General features: G+C 48.0%; 1 protein-coding gene across 4 annotated transcripts in view; it reads right to left on the minus strand.

Moving 5' to 3' along the window:
* SLC4A2 (solute carrier family 4 member 2) overlaps nucleotides 1-26,900 on the minus strand; it is a 120,907-nt gene that overhangs the window by 46,470 nt on the left and 47,537 nt on the right. For 3 of the 4 annotated variants that reach the window (XM_077493683.1, XM_077493684.1, XM_077493685.1), the window contains 4 exons: nucleotides 5,911-6,070; nucleotides 3,101-3,324; nucleotides 2,911-3,011; nucleotides 28-239 (listed from right to left, as the gene is read on the minus strand). In XM_077493683.1, coding sequence (XP_077349809.1) covers nucleotides 28-239; nucleotides 2,911-3,011; nucleotides 3,101-3,324; nucleotides 5,911-6,070 — 697 coding nt within the window. Of the gene's footprint in view, nucleotides 1-27; nucleotides 240-2,910; nucleotides 3,012-3,100; nucleotides 3,325-5,910; nucleotides 6,071-7,017; nucleotides 7,104-26,900 lie in introns of those variants that run through there. The other variant, XM_077493686.1, reaches the window with a different exon arrangement.

The following is a 26,900-nucleotide window of genomic DNA, read 5'->3' on the forward strand; positions in this document are numbered from 1 at the left end:
CCCTCCCCCCCCCCCCGTCACACTTACTTTTCATGTAGTCAAGGTCAGCTGATGCTAGAGTCTGAGCTTCACTCTCATCGGTGGGCACAAGGTGATAGTGTGCATTCTCGGGGTGGGTCATACTACCAATTCTCCGACGTTCTGTAAGGCTGTAGCTACGATGAGGAGGTTGCCGATGAGGGAGACGTGAGGTGCTAGCTACCTCGGCCACTGGAGAGCTGCATGTTTTCTGGTCTTCCCTGTAAACACACACAAGTACAGTACAATGTGTATGGACTACGAGTCATGGAATTCCATGACCTGTACGGGGACAGGTCATGGAATGTACAGGGACAGGTCATGGAGTGTTCGGAGACCGGTCATGGAGTGTACAGGTCATGGAGTGTACGGGGTCATGGAGTGTACAGGTCATGGAGTGTACGGGTCATGGAGTGTTCGGAGACCGGTCATGGAGTGTACAGGTCATGGAGTGTACGGGTCATGGAGTGTATGGGGACAGGTCATGGAGTGTACGGGGACAGGTCATGGAGTGTACAGGTCATGGAGTGTACGGGTCATGGAGTGTATGGGGACAGGTCATGGAGTGTACGGGGACAGGTCATGGAGTGTACAGGTCATGGAGTGTACGGGGTCAGGTCATGGAGTGTACAGGTCATGGAGTGTACGGGTCATGGAGTGTACAGGGTCAGGTCATGGAGTGTACGGGTCATGGAGTGTACAGGGTCAGGTCATGGAGTGTACGGGTCATGGAGTGTACAGGTCATGGAGTGTACGGGGTCAGGTCATGGAGTGTACGGGTCATGGAGTGTACGGGTCATGGAGTGTACGGGGACAGGTCATGGAGTGTATGGGTCATGGAGTGTACGGGGTCAGGTCATGGAGTGTACAGGTCATGGAGTGTATGGGGACAGGTCATGGAGTGTATGGGTCATGGAGTGTACGGGGTCAGGTCATGGAGTGTACAGGTCATGGAGTGTACAGGGTCAGGTCATGGAGTGTACGGGTCATGGAGTGTACAGGTCATGGAGTGTACAGGTCATGGAGTGTACGGGGTCAGGTCATGGAGTGTACGGGTCATGGAGTGTACGGGTCATGGAGTGTACAGGTCATGAAGTGTACGGGTCATGAAGTGTACAGGTCATGGAGTGTACAGGTCATGGAGTGTTCAGGTCATGGAGTGTACAGGTCGTGGAGTGTACGGGGTCAGGTCATGGAGTGCACAGGTCATGGAGTGTACGGGTCATGGAGTGTACAGGTCATGGAGTGTACGGGGACAGGTCATGGAGTGTACAGGTCGTGGAGTGTACGGGGTCAGGTCATGGAGTGCACAGGTCATGGAGTGTACGGGTCATGGAGTGTACAGGTCATGGAGTGTACGGGGACAGGTCATGGAGTGTACAGGTCATGGAGTGTACGGGGTCAGGTCATGGAGTGTACAGGTCATGGAGTGTACAGGTCATGGAGTGTATGGGTCATGGAGTGTACAGGTCATGGAGTGTACAGGTCATGGAGTGTACGGGTCATGGAGTGTATGGGGACAGGTCATGGAGTGTACGGGGACAGGTCATGGAGTGTACAGGTCATGGAGTGTACGGGTCATGGAGTGTACAGGTCATGGAGTGTACGGGTCATGGAGTGTATGGGGACAGGTCATGGAGTGTACGGGGACAGGTCATGGAGTGTACAGGTCATGGAGTGTACGGGTCATGGAGTGTACAGGGTCAGGTCATGGAGTGTACGGGTCATGGAGTGTACAGGTCATGGAGTGTACAGGTCATGGAGTGTACGGGGTCAGGTCATGGAGTGTACGGGTCATGGAGTGTACAGGTCATGGAGTGTACGGGGTCAGGTCATGGAGTGTACAGGTCATGGAGTGTACGGGTCATGGAGTGTACAGGGTCAGGTCATGGAGTGTACGGGTCATGGAGTGTACAGGTCATGGAGTGTACAGGTCATGGAGTGTACGGGGTCAGGTCATGGAGTGTACAGGTCATGGAGTGTACGGGTCATGGAGTGTACGGGGACAGGTCATGGAGTGTATGGGTCATGGAGTGTACGGGGTCAGGTCATGGAGTGTACAGGTCATGGAGTGTACAGGGTCAGGTCATGGAGTGTACGGGTCATGGAGTGTACAGGTCATGGAGTGTACAGGTCATGGAGTGTACGGGGTCAGGTCATGGAGTGTACGGGTCATGGAGTGTACGGGTCATGGAGTGTACAGGTCATGGAGTGTACGGGTCATGGAGTGTACGGGTCATGGAGTGTACAGGTCATGGAGTGTACAGGTCATGGAGTGTACAGGTCGTGGAGTGTACGGGGTCAGGTCATGGAGTGCACAGGTCATGGAGTGTACGGGTCATGGAGTGTACAGGTCATGGAGTGTACGGGGACAGGTCATGGAGTGTACAGGTCATGGAGTGTACGGGGTCAGGTCATGGAGTGTACAGGTCATGGAGTGTACAGGTCATGGAGTGTACGGGTCATGGAGTGTACGGGGTCAGGTCATGGAGTGTATGGGTCATGGAGTGTACGGGTCATGGAGTGTACAGGTCATGGAGTGTACAGGTCATGGAGTGTACGGGTCATGGAGTGTACGGGGTCAGGTCATGGAGTGTACGGGTCATGGAGTGTACGGGTCATGGAGTGTACGGGGTCAGGTCATGGAGTGTACAGGTCATGGAGTGTACGGTCATGGAGTGTACGGGGTCAGGTCATGGAGTGTACGGGGTCAGGTCATGGAGTGTACGGGGTCAGGTCATGGAGTGTACGGGGTCAGGTCATGGAGTGTACGGGTCATGGAGTGTACGGGTCATGGCTCTGTATGTTTTATATCCATTGGTAAAATAAGGTTTAGAGGCGCCTCAGTACAGCAGCAACTCATATAAAGACTCAGCTTTACCATCTACTTACCCTGAGGGCTCCGACTTCTGCTCCCTGACCCCAGACTCTGCAGATGAAGCCAGGACCAACCCAGAGCTTCTCTGAGAGATGTCATCCTCCACCGGGAAGAACTGGAAGAAAGGAGAAGAAGGAAGCAATGTGATGGGCAGTTTCCTTCCATAGAATGAAGTATGGAGTGTAGCGCCATCCCAGAACACACCTGTAAGTCAGACGATTCCGTTCCTTCATCAGGAGTTTTCTCTCCATCGGTTTCCTCTTCCTCCTCTTCTTCCCTTTCCTGGATGGTCCCCGGGGTGTCTCCGGGGATTGAGGCTCGCCTTCTCTTCTTTTTCTTCTTTTTGTGCTTGCGGGGATCCCGGTTGGAGTCAGAAGGGAGGTGAGAGGAAAGGGGGTGGTGGATGTGATGAGACGACTGACGATGGTCTAAAACATAAGTGAAAACTCTGAGTCCCAGCTACAGTCCCAGACAAGCTACAGTCCCAGACCAGGTACTGTCCCATACCCGAAACAGTCCCAGACCAGCTACAGTCCCAGACCAGCTACAGTCCCAGACCAGCTACAGTTCCAGACCAGCTACAGTCCCAGACAAGCTACAGTCCCAGACCAGGTACTGTCCCATACCCGAAACAGTCCCAGACCAGCTACAGTCCCAAACCAGCTACAGTTCCAGACCAGCTACAGTCCCAGACCAGCTACAGTCCCAGACCAGCTACAGTCCAAGACAAGCTACAGTCCCAGACCAGCTACAGTCCAAGACAAGCTACAGTCCCAGACCAGCTACAGTCCAAGACAAGCTACAGTCCCAGACCAGCTACAGTCCCAGACCAGCTACAGTCCCAGACCAGCTACAGTCCAAGACAAGCTACAGTCCCAGACCAGCTACAGTTCAAGACAAGCTACAGTCCCAGACCAGCTACAGTCCCAGACCAGCTACAGTTCCAGACCAGCTACAGTCCCAGACCAGCTACAGTCCCAGACCAGCTACAGTCCCAGACCAGCTACAGTCCCAGACCAGCTACAGTCCCAGACCAGCTACAGTTCCAGACCAGCTACAGTCCCAGACAAGCTACAGTCCCAGACCAGGTACTGTCCCATACCCGAAACAGTCCCAGACCAGCTACAGTCCCAAACCAGCTACAGTTCCAGACCAGCTACAGTCCCAGACCAGCTACAGTCCCAGACCAGCTACAGTCCAAGACAAGCTACAGTCCCAGACCAGCTACAGTCCAAGACAAGCTACAGTCCCAGACCAGCTACAGTCCCAGACCAGCTACAGTCCCAGACCAGCTACAGTCCAAGACAAGCTACAGTCCCAGACCAGCTACAGTTCAAGACAAGCTACAGTCCCAGACCAGCTACAGTCCCAGACCAGCTACAGTTCCAGACCAGCTACAGTCCCAGACCAGCTACAGTCCCAGACCAGCTACAGTCCAAGACAAGCTACAGTCCCAGACCAGCTACAGTCCAAGACAAGCTACAGTCCCAGACCAGCTACAGTCCAAGACAAGCTACAGTCCCAGAGAAGCTACAGTCCCAGACCAGCTACAGTCCCAGACCAGCTACAGTCCAAGACAAGCTACAGTCCCAGACCAGCTACAGTTCAAGACAAGCTACAGTCCCAGACCAGCTACAGTCCCAGACCAGCTACAGTTCCAGACCAGCTACAGTCCCAGACCAGCTACAGTCCCAGACCAGCTACAGTCCAAGACAAGCTACAGTCCCAGACCAGCTACAGTCCAAGACAAGCTACAGTCCCAGACAAGCTACAGTCCAAGACAAGCTACAGTCCCAGAGAAGCTACAGTCCCAGACCAGCTACAGTCCCAGACCAACTACAGTCCAAGACAAGCTACAGTCCCAGACCAGCTACAGTTCAAGACAAGCTACAGTCCCAGACCAGCTACAGTCCAAGACAAGCTACAGTCCCAGACCAGCTACAGTCCAAGACAAGCTACAGTCCCTGACCAGCTACAGTCCAAGACAAGCTACAGTCCCAGACCAGCTACAGTCCAAGACAAGCTATAGCCCAAGACCAGCTACAGTCCCAGACCAGGTACTGTCCCATACCCGAAACAGTCCCAGACCAGCTACAGTCCCAGACCAGCTACAGTCCAAGACCAGCTACAGTCCAAGACCAGCTACAGTTTCAGACCAGATAGAGTCCCAGACACATGGGACTCACCATATCTCATCACACATGATACTCACCACCTCCCATCACACATGATACTCACCACCTCCCATCACACATGGTACTCACCACCTCCCATCACACATGGTACTCACCACCTCCCATCACACATGGTACTCACCACCTCCCATCACACATGGTACTCACCATCTCTCATCACACATGGTACTCACCACCTCCCATCACACATGGTACTCACCACCTCCCATCACACATGGTACTCACCACCTCCCATCACACATGATACTCACCACCTCCCATCACACATGGTACTCACCACCTCCCATCACACATGGTACTCACCACCTCCCATCACACATGGTACTCACCACCTCCCATCACACATGGTACTCACCATCTCTCATCACACATGGTACTCACCACCTCCCATCACACATGGTACTCACCACCTCCCATCACACATGGTACTCACCACCTCCCATCACACATGATACTCACCACCTCCCATCACACATGATACTCACCACCTCCCATCACACATGATACTCACCACCTCCCATCACACATGGTACTCACCACCTCCCATCACACATGGTACTCACCACCTCCCATCACACATGGTACTCACCATCTCTCATCACACATGGTACTCACCACCTCCCATCACACATGGTACTCACCACCTCCCATCACACATGGTACTCACCACCTCCCATCACACATGATACTCACCACCTCCCATCACACATGATACTCACCACCTCCCATCACACATGGTACTCACCACCTCTCATCACACATGGTAATCATCAGGTTTCCCATTACCCACACTCTCTATCTATGGAAGGGCCCTCTTACACTGGAAGTCCTCCTCGCTGTAGCTCTTCCCCAGCTCTGTTGGACTCCGAGGATGAGCATCTTGGAGGATATCTTCAAATCTCTCCACAACAAGGGCCTGGATCACGTCTCCTTCCTCTTCATATTGGAGGGATGTCTGAGGGGAGAGTTCAGGAGGCGGCTGGAGACAGAGCAGACACAAATGTTGGGATTAGTATAGGTGATAATTATACGCCGATCTCCAGATATTGGATCATTAGAGTGGAAGAACTTCCTGGTCTGATGATTTTCTTGCAGTGTGAGGCTCTTGGTCTTAGTTCTGTTGATAAAGTCAACATCCAATTATTGGTATTACCACATTCTGATTTGAAGCAGCTCAAGCCTTCCAGGGGGTTCTACACACAATTCAAAGATCCCCCAAACTTTCCTTCAGATCCTTACATGTGAGTAGTTAGAGGGATGGTCTGCTCTTAGTCTAGAATCTCTTGGTCATTCTCTTTATTGTAATGAGGAACGTTGCAACCCGGCCTCATCTTTAGAGGTCCGTCTCATATCTCACACAAGATGAAATACTCAGGTAACACAAGGCCATTCCTAGGGAGGCCAAACTCCATGCCAATGTAGACTTCTAGAGGATGGGGGAGGGGGGGATGTGCTAGAAAAGACTATCTACAACCTCAGTATGGTTGCAATGGTTGCAAGGATGAGAAATATGACTTTGTTGGCCAAGTATGCAAAGTTGTTGCTCTCCCGGAGTGTAAGCTTCCAGGACAAGAAGCACCACAAGAGGTGGCCAGACAAGGGCAGGCCCTTCACATTAATTATGGTGCTTTACACCACAGCAACCAGCCACAGATCTAATAAAACTGAACTGTTGCTACGGGTGATGGCATGGCGCTGCTCTTTGCACACTGTTACCTTCTTTGTGAATGGCTGATAACTAATAACACCTCTACCTGCCTGCGATGGGTCACAGCAGAGGACACACAGGGTCCAATGAGGGGAACCATCCATCTGAAAATGGAAGCAATGGTAGAAGGATGGAACCCGGACCGCGAGAGGTGCTAAAGGCAGAAAATTCATAGTGACCAATGGCTGGTTGGGTGGACCCATTGGTGGATCACTTACCTTCTCCATGTCCAGCAGTGAGGCTCAGGTACTAGTGGAGAGAGGAGAACGAGCTGAAGTGAGACTGGAAGGAGGACATATGGAGGTAGGGCTGACATTGTGGGGACAATACCTCCCCTTCCAGCTTATCAGTATACAGTATGAGATTGTAGAGCGTCACAAGGGCACGGGGACACAAGAAATATCTGAATTTCTTCCACATCAAATATTGACAATCTCAACAATGTCACTTGTAGTGCAGAGAATAATTCATGTGGAGATCATGAACTTCCGTCCGCTAGAGTTCTAGGAACCCATCTGTATGGACAGACCTCAATCCCAACTGTCTGTGTGCAGAACATCCCATACCTCATATGGTGTACAGTCCACGGGGTGCAGAACATCCCATACCTCATATGGTGTACAGTCCACGGGGTGCAGAACATCCCATACCTCATATGGTGTACAGTCAACGGGGTGCAGAACATCCCATACCTCATATGATGTACAGTCCATGGGGTGCAGAACATCCCATAATTCATATGGTGTACAGTCCACGGGGTGCAGAACATCCCATACCTCATATGGTGTACAGTCCACGGGGTGCAGAACATCCCATACCTCATATGATGTACAGTCCATGGGGTGCAGAACATCCCATAATTCATATGGTGTACAATCCACGGGGTGCAGAACATCCCATACCTCATATGGTGTAAAGTCCACGGGGTGCAGAACATCCCATAATTCATGTGGTGTACAGTCCACGGGGTGTAGAACATCCCATACCTCATGTGGTGTACAGTCCACGGGGTGCAGAACATCCCATAATTCATGTGGTGTACAGTCCACGGGGTGCAGAACATCCCATACCTCATATGGTGTACAGTCCACGGGGTGCAGAACATCCCATACCTCATATGGTGTACAGTCCACGGGGTGCAGAACATCCCATACCTCATATGATGTACAGTCCATGGGGTGCAGAACATCCCATAATTCATATGGTGTACAATCCACGGGGTGCAGAACATCCCATACCTCATATGGTGTACAGTCCATGGGGTGCAGAACATCTCATACCTCATATGGTGTACAGTCCACGGGGGGCAAGAACATCCCATACCTCATATTATGTACAGTCCACAAGGTGCAGAACATCCTATACCTCATATGGTGTACAGTCCACGGGGGGCAAGAACATCCCATACCTCATATAATGTACAGTCCACGAGGTGCAGAACATCCCATACCTCATATGATGTACAGTCCACGGGGTGCAGAACATTCCATAATTCATATGGTGTACAATCCACGGGGTGCAGAACATCCCATACCTCATATGGTGTACAGTCCACGGGGTGCAGAACATCCCATAATTCATATGGTGTACAATCCACGGGTGCAGAACATCCCATACCTCATATGGTGTACAGTCCACGGGGTGCAGAACATCCCATACCTCATATGATGTACAGTCCACGAGGTGCAGAACATCCTATACCTCATATGGTGTACAGTCCACGGGGGGCAAGAACATCCCATACCTCATATGATGTACAGTCCACGGGGTGCAGAACATTCCATAATTCATATGGTGTACAATCCACGGGGTGCAGAACATCCCATACCTCATATGGTGTACAGTCCACGGGGGGTAAGAACATCCCATACCTCATGTGGTGTACAGTCCATGGCACGCAGAACATCTCATACCTCATATGATGTACAGTCCACGGAGGAAAAACCTCATATGGTGTACAGTCCACGGGGTGCAGAACATCACATACCTCATATGGTGTACAGTCCACGGGGGGGAAGAACATCACATACCTCATGTGATGTACAGTCCACGGCATGCAGAACATCGCATACCTCATATGATGTACAGTCCACGGGGTGCAGAACATCACATACCTCATATGGTGTACAGTCCACGGGGTGCAGAACATCCCATACCTCATATGATGTACAGTCCACAGGGGTGCAGAACATCCCTTACATCATATGGTGTACAGTCCATGGGGTGCAGAACATCCCATACCTCATATGATGTACAGTCCACGGGGGGGAAGAACATCCCATACCTCATATGGTGTACAGTCCATGGGGTGTAGAACATCCCATACCTCATATGGTGTACAGTCCACAGGGTGCAGAACATCCCATACCTCATATGGTGTACAGTCCACGGGGTGCAGAACTTCCAATACCTCATATGGTGTACAGTCCATGGGGTGTAGAACATCCCATACCTCATATGGTGTACAGTCCACAGGGTGCAGAACATCCCATACCTCATATGGTGTACAGTCCACGGGGGGAAGAACATCCCATACCTCATGTGGTGTACAGTCAACGGGGTGTAGAACATCCCATACCTCATATGGTGTACAGTCCACGGGATGCAGAACATCCCATACCTCATATGGTGTACAGTCCACAGGATGTAGAACATCCCATACCTCATATGGTGTACAGTCAACAGGGTACATCCCATACCTTCTATGGTGTACAGTCCACGGGGTGCAGAACATCCCATACCTCATATGGTGTACAGTCCAAGGGGTGCAGAACATCCCATACCTCATATGGTGTACAGTCCACGAGGGAAGAACATCCCATACCTCATGTGGTGTACAGTCAACGGGGTGTAGAACATGCCATACCTCATATGGTGTACAGTCCATGGGATGCAGAACATCCCATACCTCATATGGTGTACAGTCCACAGGATGTAGAACATCCCATACCTCATATGGTGTACAGTCAACAGGGTACATCCCATACCTTCTATGGTGTACAGTCCACGGGGTGCAGAACATCCCATACCTCATATGGTGTGCAGTCCATGGGGGGAAGAACACCCCATACCTCATATGGTGTACAGTCTATGGGGGAAGAACATCCCATACCTCATATGGTGTACAGTCCACGGGGTGTAGAACATCCCATACCTCATATGGTGTACAGTCCACAGGGTGGAGAACATCCCATACCTCATATAGTGTACAATCCACGGGGTACAGAACATCCCATACCTCATGTGGTGTACAGTCCACAGGGTACATCCCATACCTCATATGGTGTACAGTCCACGGGGTACATCCCATACCTCCTATGGTGTACAGTCCATGGGGTGCAGAACATCCCATACCTCATATGGTGTACAGTCCTCGGGGTGTAGAACATCCCATACCTCATATGGTGTTCAGTCCACGGGGGGAAGAACATCCCATACCTCATATGCTGTATAGTCCACGGGGTGTAGAACATCCTATACCTCATATGGTGTACAGTCCACAGGATACAGAACATCCCATACCTCATATGATGTACAGTCCACGGGGTGTAGAACATCCCATACCTCATATGGTGTACAGTCCACGGGATGCAGAACATCTCATACCTCATATAATGTACAGTCCACGGGGTGCAGAACATCCCATACCTCATATGGTGTACAGTCCACAGGATGCAGAACATCCCATACCTCATATGGTGTACAGTCCACGGGGTGCAGAACATCCCATACCTCATATAGTGTACAGCCCACGGGGTGCATCCCATACCTCATATGCTGTTCAGTCCACAGGATACATCCCATACCTGATATGGTGTACAGTCCACGGGGTAATTCCCATACCTGATATGGTGTACAGTCCACGGGGTACATCCCATACCTGATATGGTGTACAGTCCACGGGGTAATTCCCATACCTCCTATGGTGTACAGTCCATGGGGTGCAGAACATCCCATACCTCATATGATGTACAGTCCTCGGGGTGCAAAACATCCCATAACTCATATGGTGTTCAGTCCACGGGGGGAGGAACATCCCATACCTCATATGGTGTACAGTCCACGGGGGGCAAGAACATCCCATACCTCATATGATGTACAGTCCACGAGGTGCAGAACATCCCATACCTCATATGATGTACAGTCCACGGGGTGCAGAACATTCCATAATTCATATGGTGTACAATCCACGGGGTGCAGAACATCCCATACCTCATATGGTGTACAGTCCACGGGGTGCAGAACATCCCATAATTCATATGGTGTACAATCCATGGGTGCAGAACATCCCATACCTCATATGGTGTACAGTCCACGGGGTGCAGAACATCCCATACCTCATATGATGTACAGTCCACGAGGTGCAGAACATCCTATACCTCATATGGTGTACAGTCCACGGGGGGCAAGAACATCCCATACCTCATATGATGTACAGTCCACGGGGTGCAGAACATTCCATAATTCATATGGTGTACAATCCACGGGGTGCAGAACATCCCATACCTCATATGGTGTACAGTCCACGGGGTGCAGAACATCCCATAATTCATATAGTGTACAATCCACGGGGTGCAGAACATCCCATACCTCATATGGTGTACAGTCCACGGGGGGTAAGAACATCCCATACCTCATGTGGTGTACAGTCCATGGCACGCAGAACATCTCATACCTCATATGATGTACAGTCCACGGAGGAAAAACATCACATACGTCATATGCTGTACAGTCCACAGGGTGCAGAACATCCCATACCTCATATGATGTACAGTCCACGGCATGCAGAACATCGCATACCTCATATGATGTACAGTCCACGGGGTGCAGAACATCACATACCTCATATGGTGTACAGTCCACGGGGTGCAGAACATCCCATACCTCATATGATGTACAGTCCACAGGGGTGCAGAACATCCCTTACATCATATGGTGTACAGTCCATGGGGTGCAGAACATCCCATACCTCATATGATGTACAGTCCACGGGGGGGAAGAACATCCCATACCTCATATGGTGTACAGTCCATGAGGTGTAGAACATCCCATACCTCATATGGTGTACAGTCCACAGGGTGCAGAACATCCCATACCTCATATGGTGTACAGTCCACGGGGTGCAGAACTTCCCATACCTCATATGGTGTACAGTCCATGGGGTGTAGAACATCCCATACCTCATATGGTGTACAGTCCACAGGGTGCAGAACATCCCATACCTCATATGGTGTACAGTCCACGGGGGGAAGAACATCCCATACCTCATGTGGTGTACAGTCAACGGGGTGTAGAACATCCCATACCTCATATGGTGTACAGTCCACGGGATGCAGAACATCCCATACCTCATATGGTGTACAGTCCACAGGATGTAGAACATCCCATACCTCATATGGTGTACAGTCAACAAGGTACATCCCATACCTTCTATGGTGTACAGTCCACGGGGTGCAGAACATCCCATACCTCATATGGTGTACAGTCCAAGGGGTGCAGAACATCCCATACCTCATATGGTGTACAGTCCACGGGGGGAAGAACATCCCATATCTCATGTGGTGTACAGTCAACGGGGTGTAGAACATCCCATACCTCATATGGTGTACAGTCCATGGGATGCAGAACATCCCATACCTCATATGGTGTACAGTCCACAGGATGTAGAACATCCCATACCTCATATGGTGTACAGTCAACAGGGTACATCCCATACCTTCTATGGTGTACAGTCCACGGGGTGCAGAACATCCCATACCTCATATGGTGTGCAGTCCATGGGGGGAAGAACACCCCATACCTCATATGGTGTACAGTCTATGGGGGAAGAACATCCCATACCTCATATGGTGTACAGTCCACGGGGTGTAGAACATCCCATACCTCATATGGTGTACAGTCCACAGGGTGGAGAACATCCCATACCTCATATAGTGTACAATCCACGGGGTACAGAACATCCCATACCTCATGTGGTGTACAGTCCACAGGGTACATCCCATACCTCATATGGTGTACAGTCCACGGGGTACATCCCATACCTCCTATGGTGTACAGTCTATGGGGTGCAGAACATCCCATACCTCATATGGTGTACAGTCCTCGGGGTGTAGAACATCCCATACCTCATATGCTGTATAGTCCACGGGGTGTAGAACATCCTATACCTCATATGGTGTACAGTCCACAGGATACAGAACATCCCATACCTCATATGATGTACAGTCCACGGGATGTAGAACATCCCATACCTCATATGGTGTACAGTCCACGGGATGCAGAACATCCCATACCTCATATAATGTACAGTCCACGGGGTGCAGAACATCCCATACCTCATATGGTGTACAGTCCACAGGATGCAGAACATCCCATACCTCATATGGTGTACAGTCCACGGGGTGCAGAACATCCCATACCTCATATAGTGTACAGCCCACGGGGTGCATCCCATACCTCATATGCTGTTCAGTCCACAGGATACATCCCATACCTGATATGGTGTACAGTCCACGGGGTACATCCCATACCTCCTATGGTGTACAGTCCATGGGGTGCAGAACATCCCATACCTCATATGGTGTACAGTCCTCGGGGTGTAGAACATCCCATACCTCATATGGTGTTCAGTCCACGGGGGGAAGAACATCCCATACCTCATATGCTGTATAGTCCACGGGGTGTAGAACATCCTATACCTCATATGGTGTACAGTCCACAGGATACAGAACATCCCATACCTCATATGATGTACAGTCCACGGGGTGTAGAACATCCCATACCTCATATGGTGTACAGTCCACGGGATGCAGAACATCCCATACCTCATATAATGTACAGTCCACGGGGTGCAGAACATCCCATACCTCATATGGTGTACAGTCCACAGGATGCAGAACATCCCATACCTCATATGGTGTACAGTCCACGGGGTGCAGAACATCCCATACCTCATATAGTGTACAGCCCACGGGGTGCATCCCATACCTCATATGCTGTTCAGTCCACAGGATACATCCCATACCTGATATGGTGTACAGTCCACGGGGTAATTCCCATACCTGATATGGTGTACAGTCCACGGGGTACATCCCATACCTGATATGGTGTACAGTCCACAGGGTAATTCCCATACCTCCTATGGTGTACAGTCCATGGGGTGCAGAACATCCCATACCTCATATGATGTACAGTCCTCGGGGTGCAAAACATCCCATAACTCATATGGTGTTCAGTCCACGGGGGGAGGAACATCCCATACCTCATATGGTGTACAGTCCACGGGGGGCAAGAACATCCCATACCTCATATGATGTACAGTCCACGAGGTGCAGAACATCCCATACCTCATATGATGTACAGTCCACGGGGTGCAGAACATTCCATAATTCATATGGTGTACAATCCACGGGGTGCAGAACATCCCATACCTCATATGGTGTACAGTCCACGGGGTGCAGAACATCCCATAATTCATATGGTGTACAATCCACGGGTGCAGAACATCCCATACCTCATATAATGTACAGTCCACGGGGTGCAGAACATCCCATACCTCATATGGTGTACAGTCCACAGGATGCAGAACATCCCATACCTCATATGGTGTACAGTCCACGGGGTGCAGAACATCCCATACCTCATATAGTGTACAGCCCACGGGGTGCATCCCATACCTCATATGCTGTTCAGTCCACAGGATACATCCCATACCTGATATGGTGTACAGTCCACGGGGTACATCCCATACCTCCTATGGTGTACAGTCCATGGGGTGCAGAACATCCCATACCTCATATGGTGTACAGTCCTCGGGGTGTAGAACATCCCATACCTCATATGGTGTTCAGTCCACGGGGGGAAGAACATCCCATACCTCATATGCTGTATAGTCCACGGGGTGTAGAACATCCTATACCTCATATGGTGTACAGTCCACAGGATACAGAACATCCCATACCTCATATGATGTACAGTCCACGGGGTGTAGAACATCCCATACCTCATATGGTGTACAGTCCACGGGATGCAGAACATCCCATACCTCATATAATGTACAGTCCACGGGGTGCAGAACATCCCATACCTCATATGGTGTACAGTCCACAGGATGCAGAACATCCCATACCTCATATGGTGTACAGTCCACGGGGTGCAGAACATCCCATACCTCATATAGTGTACAGCCCACGGGGTGCATCCCATACCTCATATGCTGTTCAGTCCACAGGATACATCCCATACCTGATATGGTGTACAGTCCACGGGGTAATTCCCATACCTGATATGGTGTACAGTCCACGGGGTACATCCCATACCTGATATGGTGTACAGTCCACAGGGTAATTCCCATACCTCCTATGGTGTACAGTCCATGGGGTGCAGAACATCCCATACCTCATATGATGTACAGTCCTCGGGGTGCAAAACATCCCATAACTCATATGGTGTTCAGTCCACGGGGGGAGGAACATCCCATACCTCATATGGTGTACAGTCCACGGGGGGCAAGAACATCCCATACCTCATATGATGTACAGTCCACGAGGTGCAGAACATCCCATACCTCATATGATGTACAGTCCACGGGGTGCAGAACATTCCATAATTCATATGGTGTACAATCCACGGGGTGCAGAACATCCCATACCTCATATGGTGTACAGTCCACGGGGTGCAGAACATCCCATAATTCATATGGTGTACAATCCACGGGTGCAAAACATCCCATACCTCATATGGTGTACAGTCCACGGGGTGCAGAACATCCCATACCTCATATGATGTACAGTCCACGAGGTGCAGAACATCCTATACCTCATATGATGTATAGTCCTCGGGGTGCAAAACATCCCATAACTCATATGGTGTTCAGTCCACGGGGGGAGGAACATCCCATACCTCATATGATGTACAGTCCACGAGGTGCAGAACATCCCATACCTCATATGATGTACAGTCCACGGGGTGCAGAACATTCCATAATTCATATGGTGTACAATCCACGGGGTGCAGAACATCCCATACCTCATATGGTGTACAGTCCACGGGGTGCAGAACATCCCATAATTCATATGGTGTACAATCCACGGGTGCAGAACATCCCATACCTCATATGGTGTACAGTCCACGGGGTGCAGAACATCCCATACCTCATATGATGTACAGTCCACGAGGTGCAGAACATCCTATACCTCATATGGTGTACAGTCCACGGGGGGCAAGAACATCCCATACCTCCTATGATGTACAGTCCACGGGGTGCAGAACATTCCATAATTCATATGGTGTACAATCCACGGGGTGCAGAACATCCCATACCTCATATGGTGTACAGTCCACGGGGTGCAGAACATCCCATAATTCATATGGTGTACAATCCACGGGGTGCAGAACATCCCATACCTCATATGGTGTACAGTCCACGGGGGGTAAGAACATCCCATACCTCATGTGGTGTACAGTCCATGGCACGCAGAACATCTCATACCTCATATGATGTACAGTCCACGGAGGAAAAACATCACATACGTCATATGCTGTACAGTCCACAGGGTGCAGAACATCCCATACCTCATATGATGTACAGTCCACGGCATGCAGAACATCGCATACCTCATATGATGTACAGTCCACGGGGTGCAGAACATCCCATACCTCATATGATGTACAGTCCACGGGGTGCAGAACATCACATACGTCATATGGTGTACAGTCCACGGGGGGGAAGAACATCACATACCTCATGTGATGTACAGTCCACGGCATGCAGAACATCACAGACCTCATATGATGCACAGTCGTCGGGGTGCAGAACATCACATACCTCATATGGTGTACAGTCCACGGGGTGTAGAACATCCCATACCTCATATGATGTACAGTCCACAGGGGTGCAGAACATCCCTTACATCATATGGTGTACAGTCCACGGGGTGCAGAACATCCCATACCTCATATGGTGTACAGTCCACGGGGGGTAAGAACATCCCATACCTCATATGGTGTACAGTCCACGGCATGCAGAACATTGCATACCTCATATGATGTACAGTCCACGGGGGGGAAGAACATCCCATACCTCATATGGTGTACAGTCCATGGGGTGTAGAACATCCCATACCTCATGTGGTGTACAGTCCACGGCATGCAGAACATCGCATACCTCATATGATGTACAGTCCACGGGGGGGAAGAACATCCCATACCTCATATGGTGTACAGTCCATGGGGTGTAGAACATCCCATACCTCATATGGTGTACAGTCCACAGGGTGCAGAACATCCCATACCTCATATGATGTACAGTCCACAGGGTGCAGAACATCCCATACCTCATATGGTGTACAGTCCACGGGGTGCAGAACTTCCCATACCTCATATGGTGTACAGTCCATGGGGTGTAGAACATCCCATACCTCATATGGTGTACAGTCCACAGGGTGCAGAACATCCCATACCTCATATGGTGTACAGTCCACGGGGGGAAGAACATCCCATACCTCATGTGGTGTACAGTCAACGGGGTGTAGAACATCCCATACCTCATATGGTGTACAGTCCACGGGATGCAGAACATCCCATACCTCATATGGTGTACAGTCCACAGGATGTAGAACATCCCATACCTCATATGGTGTACAGTCAACAGGGTACATCCCATACCTTCTATGGTGTACAGTCCACGGGGTGCAGAACATCCCATACCTCATATGGTGTACAGTCCAAGGGGTGCAGAACATCCCATACCTCATATGGTGTACAGTCCACGGGGGGAAGAACATCCCATACCTCATATGGTGTACAGTCCACGGGGGGAAGAACATCCCATACCTCATGTGGTGTACAGTCAACGGGGTGTAGAACATCCCATACCTCATATGGTGTACAGTCCACGGGGTGCAGAACATCCCATACCTCATATGGTGTACAGTCCACAGGATGTAGAACATCCCATACCTCATATGGTGTACAGTCAACAGGGTACATCCCATACCTTCTATGGTGTACAGTCCACGGGGTGCAGAACATCCCATACCTCATATGGTGTGCAGTCCATGGGGGGAAGAACACCCCATACCTCATATGGTGTACAGTCTATGGCGGAAGAACATCCCATACCTCATATGGTGTACAGTCCACGGGGTGTAGAACATCCCATACCTCATATGGTGTACAGTCCACAGGGTGGAGAACATCCCATACCTCATATAGTGTACAATCCACGGGGTACAGAACATCCCATACCTCATGTGGTGTACAGTCCACAGGGTACATCCCATACCTCCTATGGTGTACAGTCTATGGGGTGCAGAACATCCCATACCTCATATGGTGTACAGTCCTCGGGGTGTAGAACATCCCATACCTCATATGCTGTATAGTCCACGGGGTGTAGAACATCCTATACCTCATATGGTGTACAGTCCACAGGATACAGAACATCCCATACCTCATATGATGTACAGTCCACGGGGTGTAGAACATCCCATACCTCATATGGTGTACAGTCCACGGGATGCAGAACATCCCATACCTCATATAATGTACAGTCCACGGGGTGCAGAACATCCCATACCTCATATGGTGTACAGTCCACAGGATGCAGAACATCCCATACCTCATATGGTGTACAGTCCACGGGGTGCAGAACATCCCATACCTCATATAGTGTACAGCCCACGGGGTGCATCCCATACCTCATATGCTGTTCAGTCCACAGGATACATCCCATACCTGATATGGTGTACAGTCCACGGGGTACATCCCATACCTCCTATGGTGTACAGTCCATGGGGTGCAGAACATCCCATACCTCATATGGTGTACAGTCCTCGGGGTGTAGAACATCCCATACCTCATATGGTGTTCAGTCCACGGGGGGAAGAACATCCCATACCTCATATGCTGTATAGTCCACGGGGTGTAGAACATCCTATACCTCATATGGTGTACAGTCCACAGGATACAGAACATCCCATACCTCATATGATGTACAGTCCACGGGGTGTAGAACATCCCATACCTCATATGGTGTACAGTCCACGGGATGCAGAACATCCCATACCTCATATAATGTACAGTCCACGGGGTGCAGAACATCCCATACCTCATATGGTGTACAGTCCACAGGATGCAGAACATCCCATACCTCATATGGTGTACAGTCCACGGGGTGCAGAACATCCCATACCTCATATAGTGTACAGCCCACGGGGTGCATCCCATACCTCATATGCTGTTCAGTCCACAGGATACATCCCATACCTGATATGGTGTACAGTCCACGGGGTAATTCCCATACCTGATATGGTGTACAGTCCACGGGGTACATCCCATACCTGATATGGTGTACAGTCCACGGGGTAATTCCCATACCTCCTATGGTGTACAGTCCATGGGGTGCAGAACATCCCATACCTCATATGATGTACAGTCCTCGGGGTGCAAAACATCCCATAACTCATATGGTGTTCAGTCCACGGGGGGAGGAACATCCCATACCTCATATGGTGTACAGTCCACGGGGTACCTCCCATACCTCACATGGTGTACAGTCCACGAAGTGTAGAACATCCCATACCTCATATGGTGTACAGTCCATGGGGTGCAGAACATCCCATACCTCATATGGTGTACAGTCCATGGGGTGCAGAACATCCCATACCTCATATGGTGTACAGTCCACGGGGTGCAGAAAATCCCATGCCTCATATGGTGTACAGTCCACGGGGTGCAGAACATCCCATACCTCATATGGTGTACAGTCCATGGGGTGCAGAACATCCCATACCTCATATGGTGTACAGTCCAAGGGGTGCAGAAAATCCCATGCCTCATATGGTGTACAGTCCAGTGCAGAACATGGCCCATTGATAACATTCCAAAAGCCCACTGGCTTCAGAGCATAACCCAGTCGTACAGCCCAGGACATACAGAGCCCATGGTCTGCAAAACATTGTCCACTGGGTACAACTTGTACAGGGGTCACTGAAAACGGTTTTAGGAGTTCATCTTCTCATGAAGGCATCTCACTTCAGAAGGAAGTCCATAGAAGGTGTCAGTCAGAGGGGTCCAGACACAAGCAGTGAAGGCCTGGGCACCAGGATCCAGAATACAATGTCAGAGAACAGTCAGATCCAGAATACAATGTCAGAGAATAGTCAAATCCAGAATACAATGTCAGAGAACAGTAGGATCCAGAATACAATGTCTAAGAACAGTCAGATCCAGAACACAATGTCGGAGAACAGTCGGATCCAGAATACAATGTCAGGGAACAGTCAGATCTAGAATACAATGTCAGAGAACAGTCGGATCCAGAATACAATGTCAGAGAACAGTCGGATCCAGAATACAATGTTAGGGAACAATCGGATCAAGAATACAATGTCAGAGAACAGTCAAATCTAGAATACAATGTCAGAGAACAGTGGGATCCAGAATACAATGTCAGAGAACAGTCATATCCAGAATACAATGTCAGAGAACAGTCAGATCCAGAATACAATGTCAGAGAACAGTCAGATCTAGAATACAATGTCAGAGAACAGTAGGATCCAGAATACAATGTCTAAGAACAGTCATATCCAGAATACAATGTCGGAGAATAGTCGGATCCAGAATACAATGTCAGGGAACAGTCGGATCCAGAATACAATGTCAGGGAACAGTCAGATCTAGAATACAATGTCAGAGAACAGTCGGATCCAGAATACAATGTCAGAGAACAGTCGGATCCAGAATACAATGTCAGAGAACAGTCATATCCAGAATACTATGTCAGAGAACAGTCAGATCCAGAATACAATGTCAGAGAACAGTCGGATCCAGAATAAAATGTCAGAGAACAGTCATATCCAGAATACAATGTCAGAGAACAGTCGGATCCACAATACAATGTCAGAGAACAGTCGGATCCAGAATACAATGTCAGAGAACAGTCGGATCCAGAATACAATGTCAGAACAGTCGGTTCCAGAATACAATGTCAGAGAACAGTCATATCCAGAATACAATGTCAGAGAACAGTCAGATCCAGAATACATTGTCAGAGAACAGTCGGATCCAGAATACAATGTCAGAGAACAGTCAGATCCAGAATACAATGTCAGGGAACAGTCAGATCCAGAATACAATGTCAGGGAAAAGTCAGATCCAAAATACAATGTCAGGGAACAGTCAGATCCAGAATACAATGTCAGGGAACAATCAGATCCAGAATACAATGTCAGGGAACAGTCGGATCCAGAATACATTGTCAGGGAACAGTCGGAGCCAGAATACAATGTCAGAGAACAGACAGATCCAGAATACAATGTCAGAGAACAGTCAGATCCAGAATACAATGTCAGGGAACAGTCGGATCCAGAATACAATGTTAGGGAACAATCGGATCCAGAATACAATGTCAGGGAACAGTCGGATCCAGAATACAATGTCAGGGAACAGTCGGATCCAGAATACAATGTCAGAGAACAGTCGGATCCAGAATACAATGCCAGAGAACAGTCAGATCCACAATACAATGTCAGAGAACAGTCATATCCAGAATACAATGTCAGGGAACAATCGGATCCAGAATACAATGTCAGAGAACAGTCAGATCCAAAATACAATGTCAGGGAACAGTCGGATCCAGAAAACATTGTCAGAGAACAGTCAGATCCAGAATACATTGTCAGAGAACAGTCAGATCCAGAATACAATGTCAAAGAACAGTCAGATCCAGAATACAATGTCAGAGAACAGTCTGTTCCAGAATGCAATGTCAGAGAACAGTCAGATCCAGAATTCAATGTCAGGGAACAGTCTGTTCCAGAATACAATGTCAGGGAACAGTCAGATCCAAAATACAATGTCAGGGAACAGTCAGATCCAGAATACAATGTCAGAGAACAGTCAGATCCAGAATACAATGTCAGGAAACAGTCAGATCCAAAATACAATGTTAGGGAACAGTCAGATCCAGAATACAATGTCAGGGAACAGTCGGTTCCAGAATACGATGTCAGAGAACAGTCGGATCCAGAATACAATGTCAGAGAACAGTCAGATCCAGAATACAATGTCAGAGAACAGTCGGATCCAGAATACAATGTCAGAGAACAGTCAGATCCAGAATAAATTGTCAGAGAACAGTCGGATCCAGAATACAATGTCAGAGAACAGTCGGATGCAGAATACAATGTCAGAGAACAGTCAGATCCAGAATACAATGCCAGAGAACAGTCAGATCCAGAATACAATGTCAGAGAACAGTCAGATCCAGAATACAAAGTCAGGGAACAGTCAGATCCAAAATACAATGTCAGAGAACAGTCAGATCCAGAATAGAAAGTCAGGGAACAGTCATATCCAGAATACAATGTCAGGGAACAGTCAGATCCAGAATACAATGTCAGAGAACAGTCAGATCCAGACTACAATGTCAGGGAACAGTCGGATCCAGAATACAATGTTAGGGAACAATTGATCCAGAATACAATGTCAGAGAACAGTCAGATCCAGAATACAATGTCAGGGAACAGTCAGATCCAGAATACAATGTCTAAGAACAGTCGGATCCAGAATACATTGTCAGGGAACAGTCGGATCCAGAATACAATGTCAGAGAACAGTCAGATCAAGAATACAATATCAGAGAACAGTCAGATCCAGAATACAATGTCAGAGAACAGTCAGATCCAGAATACAATGTCAGGGAACAGTCAGATCCAGAATACAATGTCAGAGAACAGTCAGATTCCGAATACAATGTCAGAGAACAGTCAGATCCAGAATACAATGTCAGGGAACAGTCAGATCCAGAATACAATGTCAGAGAACAGATGGATCCAGAATACAATGTCAGAGAACAGTCGGATCGAGAATACAATGTCAGAGAACAGTCGGATCGAGAATACAATGTCAGAGAACAGTCGGATCCAGAATACAATGTCAGAGAACAGTCAGATCCAGAATACAATGTCAGAGAACAGTCAGATCCAGAATACAATGTCAGAGAACAGTCGGATCCAGAATACAATGTCAGAGAACAGTCAGATCCAGAATACAATGTCAGAGAACAGTCGGATACAGAATACAATGTCAGAGAACAGTCGGATCCAGAATACAATGTCAGAGAACAGTCGGATCGAGAATACAATGTCAGAGAACAGTCGGATCCAGAATACAATGTCAGAGAACAGTCAGATCCAGAATACAATGTCAGAGAACAGTCGGATCCAGAATACAATGTCAGAGAACAGTCAGATCCAGAATACAATGTCAGAGAACAGTCGGATCGAGAATACAATGTCAGAGAACAGTCGGATCCAGAATACAATGTCAGAGAACAGTCGGATCGAGAATACAATGTCAGAGAACAGTCGGATCCAGAATACAATGTCAGGGAACAGTCAGATCCAAAATACAATGTCAGGGAACAGTCAGATCCAGAATACAATGTCAGGGAACAGTCGGATCCAGAATACATTGTCAGGGAACAGTCGGAGCCAGAATACAATGTCAGAGAACAGTCAGATCCAGAATACAATGTCAGAGAACAGTCAGATCCAGAATACAATGTCAGAGAACAGTCGGATCCAGAATACAATGTCAGAGAACAGTCGGATCCAGAATACAATGTCAGAGAACAGTCGGATCGAGAATACAATGTCAGAGAACAGTCGGATCCAGAATACAATGTCAGGGAACAGTCAGATCCAAAATACAATGTCAGGGAACAGTCAGATCCAGAATACAATGTCAGGGAACAGTCGGATCCAGAATACATTGTCAGGGAACAGTCGGAGCCAGAATACAATGTCAGAGAACAGTCAGATCCAGAATACAATGTCAGAGAACAGTCAGATCCAGAATACAATGTCAGGGAACAGTCGGATCCAGAATACAATGTTAGGGAATAATCGATCCAGAATACAATGTCAGGGAACAGTCGGATCCAGAATACAATGTCAGAGAACAGTCAGATCTAGAATACAATGTCAGAGAACAGTCATATACAGAATACAATGTCAGGGAACAGTCAGATCCAGAATACAATGTCAGGGAACAGTCAGATCCCGAATACAATGTCAGAGAACAGTCAGATCCAGAATACAATGTCAGAGAACAGTCAGATCCAGAATACAATGCCAGGGAACAGTCAGATCCAAAACACAATGTCATAGAACAGTCAGATCCAGAATACAATGTCAGGGAACAGTCGGATCCAGAATACAATGTCAGAGAACAGTCAGATCCAGAATACAATGTCAGGGAACAGTCAGATCCCGAATACAATGTCAGAGAACAGTCAGATCCAGAATACAATGTCAGAGAACAGTCAGATCCAGAATACAATGCCAGGGAACAGTCAGATCCAAAACACAATGTCAGAGAACAGTCAGATCCACAATACAATGTCAGGGAACAGTCGGATCCAGAATACAATGTCAGAGAACAGTCAGATCAAGAATACAATGTCAGAGAACAGTCAGATCCCGAATACAATGTCAGAGAACAGTCAGATCCAGAATACAATGTCAGAGAACAGTCGGATCCAGAATACAATGTCAGAGAACAGTCATATCCAAAATACAATGTTAGGGAACAGTCAGATCCAGAATACAATGTCAGGGAACAGTCGGTTCCAGAATACAATGTCAGAGAACAGTCGGATCCAGAATACAATGTCAGAGAACAGTCGGATCCAGAATACAATGTCAGAGAACAGTCATATCCAGAATACAATGTCAGAGAACAGTCAGATCCAGAATAAAATGTCAGAGAACAGTCAGATCCAGAATACAATGTCAGAGAACAGTCAGATCCAGAATAAAATGTCAGAGAACAGTCAGATCCAGAATACAATGTCAGAGAACAGTCGGATCCAGAATACAATGTCAGAGAACAGTCGGATCCAGAATACAATGTCAGAGAACAGTCGGATTCAGAATATAATGTCAGAGAACAGTCAGATCCAGAATACAATGTCAGAGAACAGTCATATCCAGAATACAATGTCAGAGAACAGTCAGATCCAGAATACAATGTCAGAGAACAGTCAGATCCAGAATACAATGTCAGAGAACAGTCATATCCAGAATACAATGTCAGAGAACAGTCAGATCCAGAATACAATGTCAGAGAATAGTCAGATCCACAATACAATGTCAGAGAACAGTCGGATCCAGAATACAATGTCAGAGAACAGTCGGATCCAGAATACAATGTCAGAGAACAGTCGGATTCAGAATACAATGTCAGAGAACAGTCATATCCAGAATACAATGTCAGAGAACAGTCATATCCAGAATACAATGTCAGAGAACAGTCAGATCCAGAATACAATGTCAGAGAACAGTCAGATCCAGAATACAATGTCAGAGAACAGTCAGATCCAGAATACAATGTCAGGGAACAGTCAGATCCAGAATACAATGTCAGAGAACAGTCGGATCCAGAATACATTGTCAGGGAACAGTCGGATCCAGAATACAATGTCAGGGAACGGTCAGATCCAGAATACAATGTCAGAGAACTGTCAGATTCCGAATACAATGTCAGAGAACAGTCAGATCCAGAATACAATGTCAGGGAACAGTCAGATACAGAATACAATGTCAGAGAACAGTTGGATCCAGAATACAATGTCAGAGAACAGTCAGATCCAGAATACACTATCAGGGAACAGTTGGATCCAGAATACAATGTCAGAGAACAGTCAGATCCATAATACAATGTCAGAGAACAGTCGGATCCAGAATACAATGTCAGAGAACAGTCAGATCCAGAATACAATGTCAGAGAACATTCAGATCCAGAATACAATGCCAGGCAACAGTCAGATCCAAAACACAATGTCAGAGAACAGTCAGATCCCGAATACAATGTCAGAGAACAGTCAGATCCAGAATACAATGTCAGAGAACAGTCAGATCCAGAATACAATGTCAGAGAACAGTCAGATCCAGAATACAATGTCAGGGAACAGTCAGATCCAAAATACAATGTTAGGGAACAGTCAGATCCAGAATACAATGTCAGGGAACAGTCAGTTCCAGAATACAATGTCAGAGAACAGTCGGATCCAGAATACAATGTCAGAGAACAGTCAGATCCAGAATACAATGTCAGAAAACAGTCATATCCAAAATACAATGTTAGGGAACAGTCAGATCCAGAATACAATGTCAGGGAACAGTCGGTTCCAGAAAACAATGTCAGAGAACAGTCGGATCCAGAATACAATGTCAGAGAACAGTCGGATCCAGAATACAATGTCAGAGAACAGTCATATCCAGAATACAATGTCAGAGAACAGTCAGATCCAGAATACAATGTCAGAGAACAGTCGGATCCAGAATACAATGTCAGAGAACAGTCGGATTCAGAATACAATGTCAGAGAACAGTCATATCCAGAATACAATGTCAGAGAACAGTCAGATCCAGAATACAATGTCAGAGAACAGTCAGATCCAGAATACAATGTCAGGGAACAGTCATATCCAGAATACAATGTCAGAGAACAGTCGGATCCAGAATACAATGTCAGAGAACAGTCGGATCCAGAATACAATGTCAGGGAACAGTCAGATCCAGAATACAATGTCAGAGAACAGTCGGATCCAGAATACAATGTCAGAGAACAGTCGGATTCAGAATACAATATCAGAGAACAGTCAGATCCAGAATACAATGTCAGAGAACAGTCAGATCCAGAATACAATGTCAGAGAACAGTCAGATCCAGAATACAATGTCAGGGAACAGTCAGATCCAGAATACAAAGTCAGGGAACAGTCAGATCCAAAATACAATGTCAGGGAACAGTCAGATCCAGAATACAATGTCAGGGAACAGTCATATCCAGAATACTATGTCAGAGAACAGTCAGATCCAGAATACAATGTCAGAGAACAGTCGGATCCAGAATAAAATGTCAGAGAACAGTCATATCCAGAATACAATGTCAGAGAACAGTCGGATCCACAATACAATGTCAGAGAACAGTCGGATCCAGAATACAATGTCAGAGAACAGTCGGATCCAGAATACAATGTCAGAACAGTCGGTTCCAGAATACAATGTCAGAGAACAGTCATATCCAGAATA

The sequence above is a fragment of the Lithobates pipiens genome, unplaced genomic scaffold (assembly GCF_037356315.1).
Source record: "Lithobates pipiens isolate NorthernLeopardFrog02 unplaced genomic scaffold, aLitPip1_a1.2 Scaffold_19, whole genome shotgun sequence".
Classification (NCBI taxonomy): Eukaryota; Metazoa; Chordata; class Amphibia; order Anura; family Ranidae; genus Lithobates; species Lithobates pipiens.